The sequence below is a fragment of the Tachysurus vachellii genome, chromosome 10 (assembly GCF_030014155.1).
Source record: "Tachysurus vachellii isolate PV-2020 chromosome 10, HZAU_Pvac_v1, whole genome shotgun sequence".
Classification (NCBI taxonomy): domain Eukaryota; kingdom Metazoa; phylum Chordata; class Actinopteri; order Siluriformes; family Bagridae; genus Tachysurus; species Tachysurus vachellii.
In genome coordinates this window covers 23,611,669-23,637,038 of record NC_083469.1, presented here as the reverse complement: position 1 = coordinate 23,637,038, position 25,370 = coordinate 23,611,669, and the positions used below count along the sequence as shown (strand labels likewise).

General features: G+C 36.0%; 1 protein-coding gene and 1 long non-coding RNA gene across 2 annotated transcripts; both read left to right on the top strand.

Annotated features, from left to right (window-relative positions):
• On the top strand, positions 1-7,307 carry tedc1 (tubulin epsilon and delta complex 1). Its single transcript, XM_060880391.1, has 8 exons — positions 1-381; positions 495-588; positions 759-970; positions 2,019-2,162; positions 2,238-2,324; positions 2,942-3,028; positions 5,209-5,382; positions 6,314-7,307. The coding sequence occupies exons 1-8, from the start codon at positions 235-237 to the stop codon at positions 6,674-6,676; spliced, it is 1,308 nt and encodes a 435-aa protein (XP_060736374.1). The 5' UTR covers positions 1-234; the 3' UTR covers positions 6,677-7,307.
• Positions 7,308-14,346: 7,039 nt separating this feature from the next.
• LOC132852880 (uncharacterized) lies at positions 14,347-25,159 on the top strand. The gene is made up of 3 exons (XR_009649136.1): positions 14,347-14,411; positions 14,503-14,584; positions 24,816-25,159. It is a non-coding gene; the product is annotated as an uncharacterized LOC132852880 (long non-coding RNA).
• Positions 25,160-25,370: the final 211 nt, after the last annotated feature.

The window sequence follows — 25,370 nt, the reverse complement described above, 5'->3', positions numbered from 1 at the left end:
TTGTTGTACATATACTTAATTTGTGGATTTAACAGGTCTTTTGAATCAGCTTCCAAAACAGTCACGTGGCTGTATGCTGAAGCGACGACTCTGACGTCATTCATCACGTGTTCTAGCAGAACGAATCAAAGTCGGAAATAGTGTTTGTGCAGTTGTTGTTTTTTTTTTTTTGTTTTTTACAAAACCTTCTGAAGCTTCACTATCAACACAGAAAAAAAAGACTTTTATTATAAAATGCCTAAGAAGAAAGAAGAGTGTAAACAGAACGTAAAAGCCAAAGAAGTGATCAAGACGCTTTGTGAGTTCCTTTCAGTACTGAACGTTGAGTCAGTACCGACTCCTGAAGTGTTCAGGAGAGCCAAATTCAACAAGACACATGCGGTCAGTGAGTCGTTTCTAACTGCGACACTTACTTCACACAGCACACATAACCCGAAGTCCTTCATTAAAACGCAAATGTACGATAAAATATTTACATATATTTTCTATTCCAGGCCCAAGAGTTGTGGTGTTTGCTCATCAGTGTCCTTAAGAAGGTCTTCGAACCAGACTGCGCATGCGCAGAATTAACCGAACGCTCTACTACTGGTACTGAGAGTTTGTCCAAGATATTGTACTGATTATATTTCCAAGTGTCCCTCTAATGTAGCTGCCATAAATAAACCTGTATGTGTGTCTGTGTGTTTGTTTGTGTGTGTGTTTTTTTATGTGTGTGTGTGCGTGTGTGTTTCCCGTTGTGAATTTAATAATACTTACAGATACCCAGTTACTCTTTGTAAAAAGTGCCCTCTGGCATAGTGGTTACGGGGGCTGGTGGGTTGTCCAACCACAACCCTGTGAAAGCAGAGAGAAGATCGGAAGCAGGGATCTGCTGCTAGCTTTCAGCTGGCTTATTGCATCAGGAAACCTGTTTGAGGCTCTAATACGAGAGAGACTCCTGCAGTTAGATGTCCTCTTCTCTGCAGCAGGGGTGAGTCTCTGGAAGTATATGGCAAGACATGAGTTTCCAGCACGTTCCTCTAGTCTATAAGAGACAATGACTATACATACATTGAAAATCCAGGGCTGCAACCAAACCACACATAATGTAGACAACATTATAGATACCACGGGTGTATTGCCCGACGTCTTACAACAGTAGTATGCAGGTTGGAATGCAGCTCATTCTGGAAGATGCTGGCATTATTGAGATTTCCAAATATTATAGAAATGAGTATGCAATTATCAGTATGACCATCAAGGTTTCTGAGTGTTAGGTGAATGAGCAAAACCCTATGCTAGTATGCTAGAACAGGGCTTAGTGTGTGTTTGAGCTCAAAGATGAAGATGAAGACATGTCTCTGTGATGATGCATTAGGCTCTGAGTAAAATCATGACAGAAAACTGGGGTAAACTTTGAGTAAGATCATTCCTGTTTATTTGATTTTGTAACCTCTAAATCTAATCTAAGTCATGACATAAATTTCTTCAAATCTTACCTTCTTAATAACTTTAGACAAGAGTGTAGTGGTTATTTCTAACAGTCTTTAATCTTTAAACCCATGAACGGTAAAGTGTGAAGAGACTATAGTTATTTTTAAGGCTTATTGTAACGTGCATGCATGCATGCATGCATGCACTAGCAAAAGCCTTGAACACATCACAGTGGTCAGAGCCACATGGAAACCTTCAAACAGTTCACTTAAATTTAGCAACAGCAAAACTGTTGTGGGTTGAAGAACTAACTCTGCTGCTACAAGTTAAAACATTTATAATTAAAAAGATAGATTGCCAATGTTAACAATGTTAACCCACAACACACAGACAAAATAGGATTTCCTTATAAGACATCTTAACCTACAGCTAGGGTTTATTTACAACATTAGACCATAGTGTTAAATCAGCGGGCTTGTAATTAGCTTGCACATATTTCAGTTTTGCTTTACTTTGATTTGTCACATTATCTGCAAAAGATGGCTGTGTTCTTAACATCCGGAGCATATGTCTCATACCAACACTGTGTGTGTGTAAAAAATCAGGGTCCACATGAAAAACTGGAGCTGGACTTAAATGGATGTGGAGAAAAAGATGTCAGGAGGTTGCAGTGGCAGTATGGGAAACTGAAGCTGCAGTGGCGGAGTCTTTTTATAGCTCAGCAAGAGCAGACCAAGCTTACTGACAAGGCAAGTGACGAGGCATGCTTAATGAACCTTATCTTATGGCTGAAAACTAAAATGATTTGTTGTTTGTTTCTCAAGGTCTGCTCTCACACAAGCTTAACGCCCACCTGTTACCCCAGCACTGCCTATGTTCCTAATATAACTGGATCAACTGCACTTGAAAAGGTGACCTATGACGGGTTATACTGCAAAAAGCATTATCTGCCAGTGCTCAGGAACACTGAACAGCCTTGTCAGTTTGTATGATTTGCAAGATAGGATTACTGCCATAATTATATATACACTGTTTAGCCTAATGGAGATTTATCCTTTTTTGGGTGACTTTTGGTTGCATACCAGGAACTGCCCATCATTTTGGAGATGCGCAGACCTGTCATTTAGCCATCACAGATTAGCCCTAGTCAAAGTCATACAGATCCTTTTGCTTGATAATTTTTCATGCCTCCAAAAGATTAACTTTGACAACTGACTGTTCACATGCTGCCTAATATATCCCACCCCTTGACAGTTGTCGTTTGAACAAGATAATCAGTGCTATTCACTTTTTTAATGTTATGGCTGATCAGTGTATATCTTGTCTATAGCACTTTAGAAGGCTGAAGATTTTTCCAAGAAAATGTTCCATGTTGTTTTTTATTTATTTGTTTGTTTGTTTGTTTGTTTGTTTTTTGAAGACACTCATTCCAGTGACCTCATTGCATGTTGATTGTATATATGCAAATTGAATATAAGCTACAGCACATTTAAGTCACATTTGAATGTTTTCATGTATTGTGTTTTAGGATCTAGAGCGCATACACACCCTGAATGGAATACTTGAAGCATATTTAGAATGGAAGACTGTGGAGCCACTGTTCTGGTGCTGGATGGTACGCAGGTCTCTATGTTAAGTCTGTATTGACAGCAAATAAACTGTAATCCAGAATTATTTCAACGTTTGAGGAAAATGCAAAAAGTATAAAAGAAGTAACTAAAAGAATGGAGTAAGCAATATTAGAATTCAAACACACATAGACGTTACATAGATGTATAAAGGGAAGAAGGAAATATTCATTGCAAAACAAAAATTGGCTCATCATTTTGTCAAAAGTTCTGTTTATGACCAAGTCAGAACCTTCTTTCAAGGGCATCCAGATTTTGGGCCGAGATATCTTGGTGCTTAACAGAATGATTTCCTCAGTTTTCAAAATTTCCCCTGCTCACCAGCTGTTAAATGGCTTCAAACCATCACTGATTCACCACCAAATGTTAGAGTAGAATATCAGGTGCTTATAGGTGTATGCAGTGTCTTTGCTTCTTTCTTGCAACTCTTCTATTGGTTATTTGTTATGAAAGTGGTGAAGAAAGAAACTGTTCATTTCTGAAAATGTGGTCTCTGGGCTCTAAATACATTTCCAGTCATAAAACTATTTTGTTCAATCATACATTGCCATTATTCTGGCATGAACCATGAGAAAAGCACATCTCCTACTTTTTTAGTATTCTAACAGTTTTTCACATTAGTTGTAATTGTGTACAATGCCTTCTGTATAGAACCATATTATTAAATACATACATAGGATATTCTACGTGCAGATTCTTTGAACAAATCGAATGGTATCCTTTCAGTGACTATTATTGGCACAGACAAACTTATAGTTAAATCCATATTTAAAACCCATAGTTGCTCCTGATACACTTGTTCCAGTGCTGCACTTACTGCTGTGCCACTGCCATGTTATGCAGAAATTCTGGTCAGCTGTGTTCAGTCATAAATAACAATACTAATATTATACTACTATATTAGACTAATAGAGTACCTTTATGGTAAGTGTACCGGATTTAACAACCACTAAGTGTAGCTGTATGATGCTCTTGTATCCCTTTCCTAACCCAAACTTCTAACTCAGTTATAAATTATATTTTTACTTGATTTATTAGTATGTTTACTAAAGAGGAATGGACTTGTAATAGGTAGTTCATAGTTTACAGCCTTTGCACATCCAATTAGATTAATCTCAAACATTGCAGTATATTATTAAAGTAGAACAAGGTTTTAGCTCTGAGCCATAGGCACTTTTCAAAATCCCCCCCACTAACTCTGCCTTGCTAAGGTGCTTTGAAGACTTTGCGTGAGCTGGCATCCATCTCACATCCATATTGCGCTGAAGTAATTTAGAAGCTTCCTGCTAAGAGCTGTGGTTTCAGAGCGCTTGGCAGGAATCACTAATTTTGCCTTTGAGTTTGCAGATTAAAGTTAAAAAAAAGAAGAAGCGTGACAGTGTTGAGATATTATACATGAGCAGGAGAGATTTTAAAAGTTTTTTGAGGTAGCAACGTGGAGGACGGTTCTCTTTACAGCTCTCTTCAAGTGGCAGGTGCTGGTTTATAGTTTCTTTTCAGTTGAAGAGTTTGAGACATGTTCAGTTCAAGTTTATTATGCAAGTATAAATGCAGAGTTTATGTACTAGTATTGGGACTGGGCTGAAAGAACTTTTGATATCATATTGAGTATACCCAAGTTTTTACTCTCAAAGCAGTCTTGGAGCGTCAGTTATGATTCTTCCTTCCACACTTTATGCTCAGTGAATGAAGAATGGAGAGTTAATTCATTTATATGACTGCATTTGAAGCCCAATTTGGAACAGAAGGCACTTCTAATATAAATAGAAAAATTTCTGTGAATAATTGCTTAAACGACGTTCAAAACAAAGCCCAGTATGTTTGCTTTTTGTAGCCACGTTGCTAATTACTTGAAAAGGTTAATACAAACTCCAATTGTATTCTATATAGTCAAACAGTTCAGAGTGTGTTATGGGTGATCAGTTGAAGATATTGTGAATAAAAGAAGTGGAATAAGTACAGGACAGTTTTTTAGATTTAAGCCATGGGTACAAGTCTATAGGTGCTGAGCTTTATATTAACAACAACAACAAAAATGAACATTACTGTTGTTTTATTAAACTTTTGGTGCTTCTTTAGGTTGTCCATTTCTGGTATGATTCCAGCCAGCAATTCTAAATGAAGCCAGTTACTCAAACAAAACCACTTTGCATTTATCCCTGTACAGGACAGTGTGATTGATGGCTACCTCTCAGACGGGCATCAAGAAGGACTTGTAGGTGTTCAACTAAGAGAGCAGGTTGTCACTCAGAGCTGTTCCCATGGTGACAAGGCGAATGGATCTGTGAGACGTCTGGACAAGATGCTGCTGAGGCTACAGACTAAGCACCAGGATAGACTAGTAATAACCACACACTAAGGCACAAACTTAAACTATAGGATTAACATTAACATATTTATTATGTATTTATATGATTAACATAATTATCATTTATTGTTCAACCCCAAAATAATTAACCGCAAGGAAGTCATTCACTACACATAGGCAATTTTTTAGGTTTACTGACAGTGAAGCTGAATTAAATGTGAAGAGAAAATACCAAATCAGATGGTTTTTCACTTTTTACATTAGCAGCTAATGAATGCTATCGCTAACTTATTGCAGTCTAAAGCCTGCCTGGATGAGCATAGAAACTTGGCACAGATTTGGCAGTATTGCACTCTAGTCCTAATAACACAGTTTTTTTTTGTCTAGGTTTCTTTGAAAATGACAATGTGACCTCTCAGTCAGCATTTCTTTATTCATCTGATAATAGCTGTGATTTGGAGGCTGTAGCGCTAGAAACCTGGTCTACAGCACATTTGTGATATCTGCAAAACTGACTGTCGTTTTGCCAGTTACCTAATGCAAGCTTTTATACAACCTACTCCACAGACATGTTAATTAGTGCCTCCTACTCTAAAAACTCATTAAAAAATTCCTTGAGCAGGTTACAATATGACCTTAAAATCAGAATAAGGAGATATGTAACTTTTCTTCAGTGTTATTCCTGAAAATGGATGAGGATTAGTGCTGTTAATTTGTGATCTTTAAAGAAATATCTAGGTCACCTCATCATTAATACAAAGTTTTATTGCAGGAATAAATCCATTAAGAACTTAAGTTGGTCTGGGGTTAACAGAGATAAAAGTACTTTGAGACACTTTTTTCTATTACACAGGTTTAGCATCTTTTGTAGATGGATCCTAGCCTACTTTTGTATCCAGCTTATAACTTTAATTCATTAGAATTCTAGTGTTAACATTGCTTATTTCCTGTACTGTCTCTCTAGCACAGATGCACAGACACGACCCGACTTAGCCACAAGCAGAAAGAAGAGGTGGAGAGGAGAGTGGCTTCCCGACTGCAGGACTTTTCTCTAGTTAACACTCTGATAGCCACAGACAAAGGCTTTATGCCATACTTCCATGAGCCACAGGCCTCCAGGTCAACAGGCAAACCCCACAGAGGTGAATCAAGCCAAGCCCAGACTTCAGGAATGCTCCAGGCATCATCAGTGCTAAAGGAGTTGAGGCATAGAAAGGCAATACTAGAGTGGGAGATGGAGCTGCTAAGACAGAGCAAGCGAGAGGAAATGCAGTCAAAGGCTAACACACTGGATGGACTGGTGTTTATTCTGCCTCTCAAGAGATGACACACACACATGCTAGAAAAACGCTTCAGGTTGCTTATATAACTAAAAACTTTCCAAACACCACTCTTCGGGTGAAAGTTGATTTTTATTATGAAACTATATAGCTCTGTACAGTAGTTATGCACTCCCTTTATACTTTGTTCCTTTTCATTCTTTTTTATGCATTTAATGCAGTTGGTTGCATTAAAAACGAAAAAACAGAAATGACAGAAATAATGCAGATAAGATGCACCAATGAATTTCTGGCTGTTTATGTTAATTTGTTCATGAAATGTTTGTGGTGGTCTCAAAAATCAGAAAAAATTGGGTTTTGATTAAAATTTAAATGAACTTTATTGGCAATAAATTATTAATATAATATAAAGAAAATACAAGTCTATTTTTTTACCAAAATGATGTGGAAATATTTTATTTAGGTTTTATTGGAATTGTAAGTTTTCATGTGGAACTATGTCTGCATAAACTCTGATACAAGCCATAGCCTCGGGATGAAATGACACCATATTGCACCATATTACATTTTCACAGAGCACTCACCCAGCTAACTAATGTTAATAAAACTGCAACAGAAATGAGCGCTTACTTTATTAACTGCTCAATAATACGCATAATAAACTGAGCCTAAATATGATGAGTTAATGCCTTCATTCCGCTCATTGGTTTTCAGACCATTGAACTACCTAAAGATCAGTGTTTGTGGTTGTGTATCTGTTCTCACTTTCAATTTAGTTTCTGTTCATATGTTATCCAGCCGGGCAAGGAGCTTTATGACAATATTTTCCCCCTGAAATGAATGTTTTGAAGAATATATGCAGCAACTAAATAAAGCCATTTCTGAGCAATAAAAAAATCTCAAAATATAACCTTATGAAATGCTATAAATATGTATATGAGCCTTCACACTATGCCATTTGAGGAATATGTAAAATTAAGACAGAAAAAAGTGTGCAAGCACTTTTTTGCAAGAGAGAAAATGATAAGTTCACTTACTGGCATGTTTTTGGGAGGTGAGAGGAAACTGATGGACCTGGTGGAACCCTAAGCAAACACAGAGTGAACAAGCAAAACTCAAGTATAGAGAGTGACTTGAGCTCGGGACTGAATTGTGAATACTGGACCTAAGAAATTTAAACTCATCGTATCACTAACATACCGTTCCTGGGTGCTAGAGGGATAATGACTAATGTAGCACTCCTAGTCCATGTTGTCTAATATTTATGTAACCACTTTCTGAGCTGACTCCTCTGTGTCAGCAAAGCCAAGGGAAGTGGTAAAGTGTGTGTGTGTGTCTTGAATATGCAAGTTCAGCTCATCCACATCAATTTTACTCACACTGTCCAAAACACTGCTCAAGATAACGCATGAGATGATCCTTGCTACATTTGATGAGAATTATTATTTTGCTAGTTCAACTACTAATTAAAAATGAAAAGTTTTGGGATAAATGATAAATTTCCTGTAAAGAAAATGGGTGTAAATCAAAGGAAATCCCTTCAATTAAATCTAACAAATAAAAGTCAAAATAATAATTTCTCTCTCTTTCTTTTTTTTTGTCTCTCTTTCACTCTCTTTATTTATTACTTTGAGTATCCTTAACTTAATTTTATAATGTTTAATTGCATGCAGAACCAGAAATAATGATCAAATATGGTGCTAAAATAACTAACAAAACGTAGGAATTTTCATTTCTTGCCAGTATTTTCAGTCCTGGATCCATCCAAAGGACAGAAAACAAGGAAATGACAGTAAACTAATGCAAACCAAAAGCAAGAGGATTTATTACAGGTGCAATTTCATGACTGGATGAAACCCCAGGCCCTAAGGACAGCAAACTCTCACCTGAGCATAAACAATAAATGTATTCCAGCAGCTACAGACAACATACCAGAGGATTTACAGTGTTTATAGACTCATTTGTCGAAGTTGAAGCACACACTGGGTGACATTAACAAGACCTATCTGGCAGTTACAACCAAACCCCTTAATCCTTCTGTAGTACTTAATTAACAGCTGTGGCCTTTAGTCATGCCACATTACTCAGAATACCACCTTTTTTAGTGGTGTCTCTGGGTACCTGTTCTTCCATAACGCTTCTGTTTCTGTGTAGTCATGCTGGTAGTGTTGCTGTCTGGTTTTGCATACAGAATGCACAGAATAATGGTGTCCCTTCAAAAGAGATTAGGTGTAAGAACCATTTTAATCTAGCCTCTTTCACCACTACGGAGGCAGGAAATTAATTATCCTAATTGACAGTCTATACAGTGCATCTAAACGTTATTGAATGAGGGCTGGCAGGACGAAGCAGTATGTGGCTTTTCCTTCCCCAGCTTTTTAAATGTAAATTGAAAACTTTTCAGGGCCCATTTTAAAAATGTAGTGTTAAAAACATTTCAGATTAAAGCTAACACAGACAGTAGTGTTTAAAGACATCAGGCTGGAATTTGGATATTAAAATCCAAAATCCAAAAAATATTCGTTCTACTCACTGTATTTAGTGTTTTAAAAACACATCAAATTTCTTATACCCACTCTATATATTATATGATACACTGACATCCAATAGTTTAAATTTTAATCTGATGCCTCAGGCTATATTTTAATTTACATGGGTATAAGTTTAAACAATAAAGTAATACTGTACTAAAGACTGAAGTGCTTTCTCCTTTTCATAATTTTGTGGGTAAATTATTTATATTTTAAATGTATGAAAATATAGAATAGTATGTTAATAGATTTTTTTAACTTATTGCTGCATTACTGTACATTTTACTTTTGTTGGTAATTGTTATTGTTTATTTCTCTCTTTAGACCTTGACTGGCTAAATAAATCATTCTGACCCCATGTTCTTCTGTGGAGAGCTATAGGTTATATATTAGGTAATATTGATTAATTAGTAGCTCTCCAGGATGAAGTTGAGCAATTTTGGATTAATGTTGATGTGTTTAATCGGTAGTTATTATAAAAGAGATGTAGTTAGCAAGAGAAATGTAATAGTCAGTTTATACTCAGTAGTACTGATTTACTGCTAAAGTACTGCCTGAGTAAATAAATCGTAATTAACATAGTAATTAACAATAGTAGTAACAGAGAACTCTTTTCTGTTCTGCCTCCGAGGTGGTGGAACAACCTACACCTTCCTTTAACATTTAAACTAGCGCTTATTTTCCCCTGTTTGTTAGCCAAACAGTGTTTTAGGTTGGTCATATCCTAAGTCTGTAATCTAGTGAACCAGCATTAATTCATTGATAGAGACTTCAAAGGACTTTTGTACATCAGTGTCCCATATGGTTTAGAGGTCAGGGTTCCTGGTTTTCATAGTTTAGATATAAATTAGATCATCTCTCAATACAGCGTTAACAAAGCTTACAGCTAATGCAACGATGTCTAAATGTATAGCAGCTGCTTGCTAACCAAGCCTAGATGTGTGAAGTGCTGTGATCATAAAGTGGTTAGTGCTTTGCGTTGTGGCCACAGCAACCCTCGTTCAAATCTGGGTCATGGCATTAATGTTTAAACTAGTGCTTCTTTTCCCTGTTGGTTTTATGTGTATATATATAAAAAAGCCAGAGTTTTCGGACGATGGTATCCTAAGTCTACAAACTAGGGAACCAGTGTTAATGTACTCATTGACAGAGACTTCAAAGCACTTTTGTACGTCACTCTGGATAAAGTATCTGTTAAATGCCATAAATGTAAGTGTAATTGTAGTAGTTCTTAGTAGTTAACACAAATATGTTTGTTTGTGTGTGTGTTTGAGTGTGTGATTGAGTGTGTGTGTGTTACTCCCAAAGCGTTCTTCTTGATTACACTCACTGGGAATGCTTAAAGTACCAAAGAGAAACAAGTGTACTCAGAATGGTTGGCAATATAATGCATAAAAAACATTATTAGTTTCTCGTTTCTCCTGCTGGGAAATTTGTTAATTAGCTCTTAATATTTGCAGTATTTGATTGCCACCATGATCTCTTAGCAGCATGCACTGAGCTGCATTTAAATCATCCTGGCCTTGTTTCCTGCTTCAAAAACAGCTCTTGCTGGACTAATTTTTTTGTTGTTTATTGTTCTTAATGATTCAGGTAATGTGCCAAGAAGTCTTATATCATGCCAAAAAGATTAATGGACCAAAGTAAACTAAAATCAAAATAAAATCCATTGACATAACTCAAAGCAAAGAGAAAATGTTTATGTGTTTAATATGTTTAATTAACAGTCATTTAGTCATAAAATTTTTAACTGTGCATTCCTCATACGATAAATTTATGCCAATGTTATTGTGTGTATAAACTGGTGAAAAATCTGCGATTATTTCAGTGAACAGTTAAATATTACCCCAACTTTTACCTGAAGTGTTAAGATTAGAGACACAGAGGTGGATGATACTGATCATCAAGTGATTATACATTTCCTGATGATGTCCTTTGTTTTGTCTCTATCGTCTCCATCCTCTATCTGTCTAGAGACTTTGGGCACTGTTGAGAAAAAATAACACAGTAACCATGCTTACTTGTGATTAAATGTAAGCTGGATTTATGAAAAGCCTTTATAAACCTTCCAGGAAAGACATACACATCTGTGTTGATGTGTGCTTCTGCTGATCTATGCAATCTCTTTTTCCATCTAACCCACAAAAAAAAATACAAGAAATACTGTCAGATACTGGCATGGAGATAATGCAATAATAATACATGTGCTATTTTTCATCTTATGCTTTGAGGGACTTGTGAATGAAAAGCCTAGACATGCTCACACACCAGCATAACAAGGCATACTGAGGGAGATAAATAACATACATAGAGTGTGCTCGAAATAGACTGCATAAAAAATGTTATGTAGGGGAATGAACATGAAATGTAGTTATATCCATGTTCATGAAGTTCAGATCTCAGACCATCTTTCCTTATTATCTAGTGGTGGGATGATGTTCTTGGCTTTAGACTTTTATTAACTATGCATCAAAAGATAAATCCATTCTTTTTCAAACAATTTGATTCAAACTGTTTTGAACAGTTGGTTAAACACCAGATTCGAAGAAGAAGAAGAAGAAGAAGAAGAAGAAGAAGAAGAAGAAGAAGAAGAAAAAGAAGAAGTAGTTGTTTAGGATGTGGATGTAACAGACAAAAAACATACTTTGTATTATAATAGATGGGTAAAGGATCATCTCTGAAGGATCACTGACTATATTCATTATTTTACTTTAAATGTTTCATGTTTGTATATAATTGGAACTCTTGTTTGGTTTTACAACATTTCTATAGCTCATTGAGAAAGTGACCTTGAATCTTGAGTCTCTGGTTTCATGTCTTGTCTCAATTCTATCTTGATCTATTGATCTTGATGATTTTGCCTGTAACTGCCTCAGCCCATCAAAGTCTGCACTGCACTGCACAAATAGGAAGACACAAAGGTTGTTGACACTGAATCATTTGTCCCAATCTGCTTAAAACATTGCTCTTTATCAATTGTCTCTTGTTATTGGTTCATCTTTGTCCCTGACTGCAGAGATAATCAGCCCGTCTAAATCTAATTGCCCGTGTAGCCACCAGTGCTTTTCAAGATTGCACAGATAGAGTTTAGTCGAGTGTGCATGTTGCTTAGAGACATCTGCACTGTGTTCAAGGCCTCATTGTCTCTATGTGTCTCCAGTAAACCCCAATCCTATACTTTTCACTACCTTGATCTACCCTTGTTTTAACCACTCTATATCACAAAAATCTCTATGACAGTGGGTCAAGCAGGGACAAATTTAACAACTCTGGTGGAGCACAGAGTTGAGCACCTGAATCAATCCATCTCTTTTCCATACTTATTTTACAGTAACAAAAATAGAATGGCAGAAGAGGAATGAAAGTTGTTCTGAGCATTGTGGTATAAAAAATGTAAAAACATGAAACAAACAAGCACATCCCAATGAGTTTGAATTTTATAAGTTTAAAATAAAAAAAAAGAAATTCCCATTCACATGTCTCCATCATTCTTTCCACAAAAGGCCCTAGACAAAAAATGAAGCACAACACTACTGTATCTTCGTTCTTGAAATGAAATGAATGAATGAAATTGGGGCATATATAGCCTTTATAATTGCCTCATATACATAACAGCACAGTGGAATTCTTTTCTTTACATAACCCAACTGAGGAGGTTGAGGACAGAGCACAGGGGCAGCTATGATACAGCACCCCTGGAGCAGGAAGGGTTAAGGGTCTTGCTCATTTGCCCAACAGTGGCATCTTGAACCCCAAACCTTAACCACCAGAGCCACCGCTGCCACAATTATTTAATCTCTCTATAGCCCCAGGTCTTTTCTATAGTCTCTGCACTTTTTGTTAAGCTACATATACAGATGTATATATACAGGCATTATAGTGAAAAACACTCATACATTTGCATTTTAGCAGGTCAAAGTGTGTATGAAGAAAGTACTGTATCTTCCTCTTTTCATAGTATTTAAAAAACACGCACACACACACGCATTCATGGATTTATAATGAATCCACTGTACTAAAAAAAATTAATTCATGTAATCTGGTAAAAAGTACAGAAAGTACGATTCAGGATTCATTTATTCATTCATTGATTTTTAGTAATTTCTTCTTCTTTCTGGTCAGGGTCACGGTGAATCCGGAGCTTATCCGTGTGAACGCTGAGCATGAGCTGGGCTATGTGCAGTTTAGCACAACACACCTATCTGCATGTTTTTGGAATGATGGTGCAAATCAGAGAAATTATAGGAATCCCACATAAACATGCTAAGACCATGCAAACAATAAAATAAAGCAAATTGAGCTGTTAATATCTACTTCTATCCAATGCTTGTGGAAAAAAATACATTCAGATCTATGCGCAATATTTTATTTCTGTGTATTATTAAAACTGCTGGAAATATAATGAAGTCCATGGACAATTTGTTTAGAATGAGTTTCATTTTAACCAAATTATGTTACAATAAAAATGCATATGCTAGTCATTCTTACTCAACAAATAACACACCGTTTACACACATATGGCCAAAGAATTCAATTCCACAAGTTAAACTAGACAAAAAAAATCAAACGCAAAAACTGAGGTGGTAGCCAATGGTTAGGGCGTTGGAAGAAGAAGAAGAAGAAGAAGAAGAAGAAGAAGAAGAAGAAGAAGTTTAGGATGTGGATGTAACAGGCAGAAAACATACTTTGTATTATAATAGATAGGACAATCTCTGACTATAGGACTAAAGGATTGCTGACTATATTCATTATTTTACTTTAAATGTTTCACATTTGCATATAATTTGAACTCTTGTTTGGTTTTACAACATTTCTATTACTCATTGAGAAAGTGACCTTGAATCTTGAGTCTCTGGTTTCATGTCTTGTCTCAATTCTATCTTGATCTGTCCATGATCGCGGACTACTGACCGGAAGGTCATGAGTTTGAATCCGAGGTCCACCGAGCTGCCCCTGCTTGGCCCCTGAGTAAGGCCCTTAACCCTCAATTGCTCAGTTGTATAAATTAAAAGAAATTGTAATAAGAGTTTCTGCAAAAAAAAATGGAAATGAAATGAAGTCTATGCCACTGGGTTTAGATTTAGTTAGTTTTTGAGTTCATTCATGAAAAATGAGGCAGGGAGGTAGGGGCTGACATTTGACATAAGCAAATTGGCAATAAATTAGGCTCCCTGTTGAGGGCGTGAGTGGAGAATGAGACACTGAATCAGGAGAAAGAAATTGGATTGGACAACACAGACCGCTGATGCGCGTGAGCTTGATGCTTTATTCTAAAGCTGATATTCAAAAGGTTTATATATTTTTCTTTTTTATATGTTTCTCGAATCTGCCGCTTCTTGTAGTGGGATTTAAACATCGTGAAAAGGATTAAAGAGTCAGCCGTCAGTGCGAATCAGCCCTGTGGACGACAAGCAGCAGTGTTTGGTAAGAGCTTGATCTCTAACGAACGGTGTTTATACCTTGTGTGTTAACGTTCTAAACATATGCGGTGCATCATTTCAGCTGCTTCCGAGTGCCAAATGATGTGAAATGTACAGTTATTAAAGCAACACTGTAGATTTTTGTTGCAGAAAGCTTCTGTTCGAGAAAAGGGGGTTTAAAAATAAAGACATGCATTGCCGTTTTAAAACTTTGGACATAGTGAGCAAAATATTTCAATTTTCAATTTCAATTCAATGGTTTTGTATAGCACTTTTAACAATTTGCCATTGTCTCAAAGCAGCTTTACAGAAGTATGGAAATATAAGAGAGAGAAAAACAAACAATTGTAATAAGAAAAAGAAGAAGAAGAAGAAGAAGAAGAAGAAGAAGAAGAAATATGGATAAAAATAAATAAATGAATATATACAATTAATGTTTAAAATTGATTCAATAAAGATGAACTTAAAAGTTATTATACTATATATCTATCCCTATCCCTACTGAGCAAGCGGCAACGGCGGCAAGGGAAAGCTCCCTGAGAGGACACGAGAGAAACCTTGAGAGGAACCAAACTCAGAAGGGAACATATCCTAATCTGGGTGACACTCTACAGTAAATAGTGTAAATGTAAATAATGTCCTTTTTACAACAGTTTATAATAGTGCAACCGAGAGCTCCTGAGGAACTAATGGGTCATCCTAAACTCTGAGTTCAGCGCAGACCTGATTGCTGATAAAGACCAGACCATACAGCTGACTGACACAACATTGGTTCAAAAGAAGTCATGACAGTCTCCGGACGGCTCTATTAACAACAATATATATACCGATATGTCCTGACTCATTAGCATAATAAGTGGCAGAAAAAGCTTTGCATTTGAATATTTCCTAAAGCATAAACTTAGTGTTACATCCCTTTTTTCAATTAAGTTATTATGATTTTAAAATATTGTTTGTTTAGTTGGTACTGAATAAAAAAAACAATAGATGAGGAATGCTGTTATAGAAAAATAATCAACAGCTGGGTGGTGTGAATGTGGCTCCACATGAAGCAGAAGTGTATTGTTTTCCTATAACAGCACACCACATCCATTGTAATTTAGTCTTTCTGTGTCACATCTAATCCATCTTCAGAAAAATACAGGTAAGTGGTTAAGATAAATTGTGATATAGAGGTTAGTTAAAGTGAGTGAGCATGTCTTGAAGTGTTTTATTCTTTTTATACCACATCACTGAATTAGGTCATGCTTACATACATATAAATATATAGATATATAGATATGTTCCTGTTATCACTTACATTATGGCATCCATAAACAGCTGGTCCCTCATAAGCTTTAAAAGTCACAGATTGTGGCCAAGAAACCAGAGAGCCAGAAAGTGTCCAGTGTCATGAAGCCTTTTCTTTGGCAAAATTCTTACTGACATGTTATAGCGTGTTGACAATCAAGACCAAATGTTTCCTTAAACAAAGCTTCAAACTTATTAGCAAGTTTTTCTCTGTTAAATAATAACACATATTTTAACACAAGCCAGTGAGAATTACTGTAGAAACCTTTGTCCAGGTTCCGTTATTTAGGCTTATAAATAAATGTTTTTAACTGAGAAATGTCAGTAGTACCAAATATAATACTATAATAAGAAAAATACTCTCTGCTAAAACTGTCTAAATCAACAAACCATATTCGTGTTCTGATTACTTCAGATTGGTTATTTGATGCAATTTATTAAAAATTACTTTATCATTGTATGTTGTCATAAATAAATCCATAGGAGTTAGACTATATTCGTGTATCACTTGAAGAAAAAGAAACTGAGAATCACAAAATATCCTGTCACAAATACTTTTACATTTTATATTCCAAACATAAGCATCCATCATCTTTTACATATTTTTGTACCCGCCCATGCAGGAGCTATTCAGTTAGCATGAATAACAAATGTCTTTCGATTCACTGTACATGTGTATGCTTAGCACCAAAGTTATAACATAAGTATTATTGAATTACAGGCTACAGGCCCAATAGCATTTTCATTTGACTTGCAGAGGAGCATGATTGTGTGTCTCACTATTACAGACATACAATGTATAGATCATGCTGTAACTTTTAAAATGATGGAAAAACAAAGAGTGTAGTATATATTCTTGCAGCAGTTGCAACATTTTTCCAAAGATGGAAAGCCACCCTCTTTTATGATGGTGTAGTGCATAGGAAAAATGAGAGGAGTGTTTAAATATCAAAACCGAACTACAAATATAATTGATAGTGTGTATGGCTGTTTGGCTCTTGCTATCTTCATTGCTGATAGGGCTAAATTCCATGGCAGTTAACCAGGAAATAAATGCAGTGTTATTGTTTAACTTATGTAATAAGGTTTGCATTGTTCTAAATAAAAAGTGATAATGCTGCAGTCTTGTGTTGATTGACAAAGACTGGCCGAGTTTCCTACTGTTAGTGGTTGCTGTAGTGGAATGTTGATCCGCATGTTTCATGTGGCAAAGGCTTGCCTTTCCTGATGTAAACATTTTTATCCAGGTTTGTGACAGACACTGAGAGTATGCAGACTTGTGCATTCCCCAGTTTCTGTGATGTAGCATCCCTGCAAGCAAATTGAACCCAGGACATTGGAATGAGAGCACAGGATCCTAGCCACGGAGTCACCAGGGAACCCAAATGCAGTCTGAGTGAAACATTAAAATCAATGAAATATGACCACTGCTACTTTTTTGCTCTCAATAGGTCACCTAGTCAGAAACTTGACATACAGTAGCTATGAGGTGCGTTTTCACAGAAAACTCAGTGTATGGATTAAATGTTTGAGTCATAATGGTGAAAAAAGGAGTTGTGGTGAAAATAGTGGTCCACCGTATGATCAGGAGTATGCACATAAAATTCCGACAGTCTGTAACAGTACAAACTTGGCTGTGTTCTCTGGGTGTCATTCATAGCAACATGAGACAGTTGCGGGTGTCCTGGAGCTCATGTCCTGTATGTGGACAAGGCTTTCCTCTAAGGGTGTTAAGCAGGCTGGAAGGTAGCAGGTAAAGAAATTAAGGCAAAAAATTTCAGGAAAAGGAAAACAAATCAATTGTGGATGCGCATTTTGCCAATGTCTTGGGGTCAAACTGAAGCAAAAGCAAAATTTCAGAAGTAACATATCCTTATTTAATGCTTAAAAATATCCTTACATACATAAACATAGCCATAATTTACATTGCATACATTGGTTTGAATGACTTATCACGCTTTAGCATCTTGTAGATTTTCTGGCCCTGAACCCATTCATTTGTTAACTTCACATGGGTCTTTAAGTGACTATTAATGTTTAAAATGCTCAAAAGGCACAGAGTTCTTGCAGCATGTGAACATCAGTGTAATATGCAACTAACTATTGACCCCATAATTGATTATGCATGGCATAACATCTGTTTCCAAGCCTAAATACTATTATTTTACCAAGAATTGTTATTTATTGAATTACTTCATTCATTCATCTTCAGTAACTAAGGTCCAGAGTCTATTATGCAGCACACTGAGTGCCAGGCAGCATACTGTATGCATACACATTTACACACATCTAGGGTCAGTTCAGCATATAATTCATCTTAGACTATGTAGAGAATTTGTCATATAATTTAACGTAAAATGAACTGTTACTTTGCAACAGTAAATTATAGAATACGTGCTGTTATGATTGCCTGTGGTTTGATTTGCAGTTATCACAGTTGTCAGAGCTGTGGGTTAGCGTTGTTTCCTCACCGGTCCAGTGTCCATGGTTTGATTCCAAGTTTGGGATAATGACTATATTGAAACTCACATGTTCCCTCTGAGTCCATTTTGGTTTCCTCCAGGTTCTTCACCCACTTCCCAAAAACATGGTGCCCTTCAATGGAATTAAATTCTTCCTCCTTATGCCCAGGGTTGTTGGGATAGACTCCTGTTCCATCACAATGCTAACCAGGAATAATTGCTTACTGAATAACTGATTTATTATTTGAGATGTGAGAGAAAAATGAAACTTTGCTTTATGATTGTTGACCATATAGCTTAAGCTCTTAACAAGGTCTTATGTTACTCATGAGTGTCTGTTTAAAATAGTGTCTGTTTTAAATATCTGGCCAGAAATTCTATATGTATATAGGCCTAATAGCTGAATCACTACATGGATTGACGCTGATATAATCAGATGCTGTGCTTTTATATAAATGGCCAATTTTATTCATGGGAAAGGATGGCTATAGGTTAAGAATTCATCAAGCATTCATAAGCACTTACAATCTTATGATAATTGGGAAATGCTTTGCTGTTTCATTTTCAGTGAATCAGCCTGTAAAATTTGATTAAAGTGTAATCATTAGACTGTAAAAAAAATTGTAACAAATAGATTATTTGGTTCAGAGACCTGTCAATAATTTGTGTCCAAATTATATTAAAATACGTCCTGACAGAGTTCATGTACATTTTATGATTCATCAGAAAATCATTAATCCATAAAATTAATCAGTTGTTGACTTCCATGCTCCATCAGCTTGATAACAAGAACATGAGGCTTAATAGTGTTAAACGTACTGCTAAAATGGATTAACAAGACTCCATGTCTGTTCCAAATGCTTACAAATACAGTTCATCAGCACTAGCTGTGCATCCTCCAGCCCTCTTTCTTTTATCATGCTTATATACAAATGGTAAAGAGTCACTATACTATAAACACTAAATATGGATAATCAAATAATTCCTTTCTAGTTTTTTCAGACATTTAATTTGAACTGATTTCAAGGCAAAAGCATTAACTGTTTTTGGACACTTTCTCAATCCATGACATTTTCCACAGCTTATGGTCCACACAGTTTCCTCTCCTAATCTTTTGTACTTCTGGATCACTCTGTGGGCACACTATTTTTTCACCATATCAGAGTAATGGCCTTCATATTGTAGTCAGGGCATTATGGAGTATAAGGCCTTTTCAGAACACTGAAAAGTTTTAGACAGGTTTTTGCCCTTGTGTTGCCTGGGATAGGCTCCAGGAAAATGTTTGTTGTTTTTACTCTACAGAACATAATTTTAGAAATGAAAAAATCTTTGTCATTTAAGACTAAAATGAAATTTCAGAGAATTTTTTCAAAATATAAATAATATAAATATAACTCTTGTCCCCTTTTGTGACCCAGCTGCATGGATGTATTAGTCTGCCACCTTAAATAAACATATTTATTATTTCCTGTCATATTAACAAATTTATCTTAATTCAATAAAATTAAGCCAGTAAAGTGTTTTCTTTTGACTGGATGTAAATAAGGTGTAATATTTTACAAATATATATAATACAAATATTTTGTAAATAAGGTGTAATATATTTCATTTGTACTGCATGTGAAAACACAAATTTGCATGTGCATTAGGATCCCAGGTTGTGTAAAATGAGCCTGCGCATGAACACACATACAAATAATTTTATCTATTTATACACGGTCTCGTCACCTAGAAAATCCCCTGGTTGCTTAGTTACAAGTAATCCACTCATTTACTCAAACGAAGGCTCAAATGATATCAACAGTCTTAAATACTTAAACGCTTATCAGTGTTTCAGATCTGACATATATTTGGCTGGTGATTAGAATTTTTTTTTTCTGTGACGGTTAGGTGATAAATGAATGGAAAAACGAACACAAAATTTCTCAGTGTTATCATAACTTGTACTAACAAACTTTCTATATATGTAAAAGGGATTTTACTTTCTCAAAGCCAGTTTCCATTCGAAGGTCATCAGACTGACTGTCCAGGACTAGCACTCTACTGGGATTAGAAATGTCTTGAAGAAGAAAAAAACAGAAAATGCAGCTTGTCTTGTTACTGATAAACTACAATGTGTGTACTTCTCTGGCCCAAAGACTGCCTTAAGTAGTTCTAAGTGTTAACAACTTAAATCGCATGACTTGAAATTTGCTGACTTTTTGCCATAATCTGGCAAATTGACTTTGACATCAATGAGTTGTGACTTCACTTGGATTCGAGCTCTTTCACTTGGAAAGACTTGATAGATTCTTGCTCCCTGGTTAATGCTGTTTGTAACAACACAACATGTAGTTCAAGACTATCAGATGCAAATGCAACAACTTTGAATTAAATTGAAATATTCAGCTTTTATGATCACAGTTATGTCTTTCATATGTTTCCAATGAGTTTTATACTTTAGATTGATGTGATAGATCAAATGATGAGCACTAACTTAAAAGGCCTGAATGATTTGCATAAATGTACTATTCTAATTATTGCCCTGTCCTTAAATTTGGTAACGAGTAAATTATGACTTGTTTAGGACCCGAAACTTAAAAGTTACAGTTTTGTGCACGTGTCATGGTGCAAATATTAATATCGTCAGTTTTCTAAGCAACCACAGATTGCTTCAGAAATTGAAAATTTGCTTTAAAAGCCTTGCAAAATGCACTGCCCCTGTTTATTAACTAGTGCATCTTAAATCACTGGCTTGTATGACAGACTACACAAAACATATCAATATTAAATAAATATTTGGCATTTTTCTTAACCAACAAATGTGCTTTCCCTTTATCAGAATCCATGAACCCTGACAGGTGTCTGAGTCAAACAACAAAACTGTCTAGACCAGGGGAACGAGTGCAAATGTAAGTTGAAGCCTTGAGAGGAGTCAAGATTTTCAAAGAGAGTTTTTTTCTCTGCTGATTCATTCTTAAAACTGCAATCAGAAACTAACATATCAATTTTTCCATTGTAGCAACGGAAGCTTTAGCATTAAAGCACCCATTATTTAGATACAATATATAGAGTATATTTGGTCTGTAACAGAAATCATATTTAATTCTGGGATGGGACAGAAACATCAATATTCAGGATCTATATAAATACTTTACTACAGTACATAGTGCAATGCTTTGGATATATTAATATAATGAATTAGCTGAAGGGGATAAAGACAGTGGCCTCTCACTGCAATTTTGTGGAAGCTAATGTGCCTTTTGTGTGCATTGATTGGCCTGATGAGCTCATTCTCTACTGCTTTAGTTCACATATTACCCCATGTGATTTGCCATTTTAATTAAACTCTTGACTTAAAACTGCAACTCAACAGCCTTTTCCACTGAGTAAAGTAGTGTGACTTGTGCAGTAGTACTTGTGTGAGTGTGTGTGTGTACTTTAATGAATATGAATAAAATACTGTATCTGTAGATGTCTGCATGATGTGTATTGAAGCCTTATATGTTTATGTTTGTGCACCACTTTTCTGTTTCTGTTACAACTTTAGGAAACATAAGACAGATTTCCACCAAAGGAACCATGGCTGAGTTTAGTTGTTCAGCTGCGGTTGGAGATATCCATTAATGAGATACAGTGAGTTGTGGCTGATGGTTTTTACCAATTCGTCTTTAACAGTGTTTTCTCAGACCTATTTGTATTCAGATTAGCATGTGTTTTTGACGTTTTGCTTTGCACCAAATACTGTAAATGTACATTTTGAAAATTTATCTAAAGACATACCACAAGCACGAAATATGCCACTAGTGGAAAAATACTTCTTTCATGTTTGGTATATTACTGGACACCAAAATTCTGTAAAATCTATATAAAGCCAAGATATAAATTTAATTTGATCTACATTTTAATCAATAACAGCAAAAGGTCATGGTGGCATAGAAAAACTCCCTGGGATGATATTAGGAGAAAAATATATAAGGAGGGAACCCATCCCTGTCTGGGTGACATTGGATATTGTAATTATAAATGATTTTCCTTCTTTAATTGTGTAATATATGGTCAAAAACTGCAATTATGTAAGTGGGAAATACATTCTAGATTTAACATAAAGTCCATATTGATGCAGACGTCAACAAAATGCATTAATGATACTTCTTCAGATTCTGGAACCTAGGCCAAAAAATTGTTTCTTATTTTCTTTTATTAAAGTAGTAAACACTCCATCTTTGAACTGCCATTGCATCGTTCAGCTATGTGCTCAGGACTTCATCAGTGAACATTTGAAGACTTCGGCAGGAAAGAACTAGTGTTAAGTTTATAATGAACTCAGAAATTATGCTGTCCTGTTAATTCCTCAGGAGCTCTTGATTGTACTATTCCACTCGAATATAAACTGTTGTAGAAAGTACATTTTTTACATTTACATTTTTGACTATCCAGGGGTTCCCTTCTGAGTCTAGTTTCTCTCAAAGTTTCTGCCTCTTCATCACCTCAGGGAGTTTTTCCTTGCCACTGTTGCCTCAGGCTTGCACTAATATTAGTGATAAATATTAGAGATAAATAGTAACAAAATATTTAACTTCTGTAAAGCTGGTTAGAGACAATGTCCAGTATTTAAAATGCTATACAAATAAATTTAATCGAATTTAACTGAATTGTGTCAACAGCAATATTATTATGCATTTGTTTTATTGTGCGTCGTTTATGAAATGTAGCCTCTGCATAGGAAAATATTGTAATAATGAAGTGGATATTTTAATGTACATCCCTGATCTCAATTTATGTCAAGTCATAAATTACATTCTAACCACTGCTCACACCTCTCTGAAGTGTGCTAGTCCCCCACTGCTTAGGGCTCATCATCCGTTTTTATTGCCTTCTTAATATAAATGGTTGCTATGGAAGCCAGCAGCTCTGGAATATTAGATAGAGATATTTCTGAACTCATAATGCATATGGTAGTGCCTTAATTCTTCCACTGCTGTCATAACCTACTTCTGTGAGGTTGCTGCATTTTGAGTCTATCCTTTGGAAGCTTGACAATGGGACAGTCAGATGGGGGCGCTTAGAGTTTCAGTAAAATACTGATATGTAAGAAATAAAATACTTAGATTCCATAGGATCCATATATAATATAGCTTCCATAGAATCAGTGGTGGTGTGGGCTTAGGGAGTCTTTTATTGCCGATGTTTTCTCTGGCTTGCTCATTATAAATGTACATCAGGTTTCTCTTAAGCCGCCTTATGTGTATGTGTATTGTTAAAAAGCATTATATAAGTAAACTCGATAAATTGGTGCAATGGGTTATTTTTGCTGCCTCACAGCTCCAGAATCCCAGGTTCAATTCTAAGCTTGGGTTTTTGCCTATGCAAGGTTTTGTATATGCTTACCAACTGTGTGGGTTCCTTCAGGTTTTCCAGTAGGTGGATTGGCTATGCTAAATTGATTGTTAAGACTATGCCCTGTGATGGAACCCAGTGTCCAGTTTGGGTGCATTCCCACCTTAAACCAGGGCTGTCAAGTGTCACGCATTGAGGGTGACATTCACGCATTTCGGTCTTTTGACACGCTCTCCCGCCACACATCGTATTTCTCACGCAGAAAAACTTTTTGACTATTTATCATATATTTAATATGCCGCAGCATCCAAAATGTATCTGTCCACACCGCTGTCTCTATGGAACCGGGCAGGAATCAAGCGCGGTTTAAGATCTTAGTCGAGCCTGACACTTATCAGCCAATCAAAAAAAAGAGGCTACACAATAGCCAATCAGAAAATAGCACTATCTGGGTAAGATTTAACAACCAATGAAAAAAAAAACATATTCATTAGAGAGGGTATTTTCGATGGTCGGTTTGAACAAAACCTCAAAACGAAACAGCTTGTCTCTGGACGGGACATTGTCCTCATTCATGACCCTAAAAATGTCTGGGCTTGAGCTGAACTGTTTTAAATGGGAACAACATTACAAATGATAAAGGAGTCCAAAAAGGCAACAAACACTTACAATAAACAACACCAGTCATAATCTCTCCCTCTCTCTCTCTCTCTCTCTCTCTCTCTCTCTCTCTCTCACACACACACACACACACACACACAAATTAATAAATGGAAATTAAACAACTACTTCAATCTGTCGGGGGGTTGGGGGGGTGGTCAGAGATGTCACGCTTGCCTGTCTTCAAAACTTGAGAGTCCTGTTAAACCATGTTACTGGAATATGCCCCAAAACCACCCTGACCAAGACAAAGTTTCTAGGTGAATGAACAGAATAGGCAACAATTTTGCGTGTGCTTAATAAGTAGACATTTTTAGAAGAAATCGAAAAGATTTTATACAAAAGATTGTTTACTTTTGTCTACGATTAAGCTGGAATGAAAATAATTCATACAAGTTCTAAAAATGGGTATTTTACAGGACCAGATTAATCCACATTGAACCAGTGTATAACAGAGAACATGATTAGATTTACCAGACTGAACTCCTTTTCTCTCATTGACAGGATCCATGAACCAGCAAATCCAAAAGACAACCCGTGGCTTCATATCCAGGCCACACAACGACTGGCTCCCACCAAAGATCACAGCTTCAATCAACAGAAGCTGAACCAGAGTGAATTTAAGCTTGTAAGCATCCTGTACAAAAGTAATTTGCTCTAACTCTGGCTGTATGGAGCCAGGGCTCAGCAGCTCTGCCATGGTGTTATTGTTGTCCACCTGACATAGATGAGTGGGTCTGTGTCTATCAGGAAAGGGTTTGCTGCAGCCAAAGAAGATATGTATGCAAACATTTCCCTACTTAATCTTAGAGACACTGACTCATTTGAAACACACAGCCATTCAGGCTGTTGAAGCTTGAGAATTACTGAGCACACACAAGATTCCATGAAATCCTAGATATTCCCAGTTTCATAACAAGCATTGTCTAAAGACTCTTACATCAGCATCAATGGATTGCTAGAACTTGCTAAATATGAAGTAAGCATTTAATATCTTATCTATTTTTTATTATTTTTATATCTATTATATTATCCTGTTATGTTTTTAAATAAATTGTG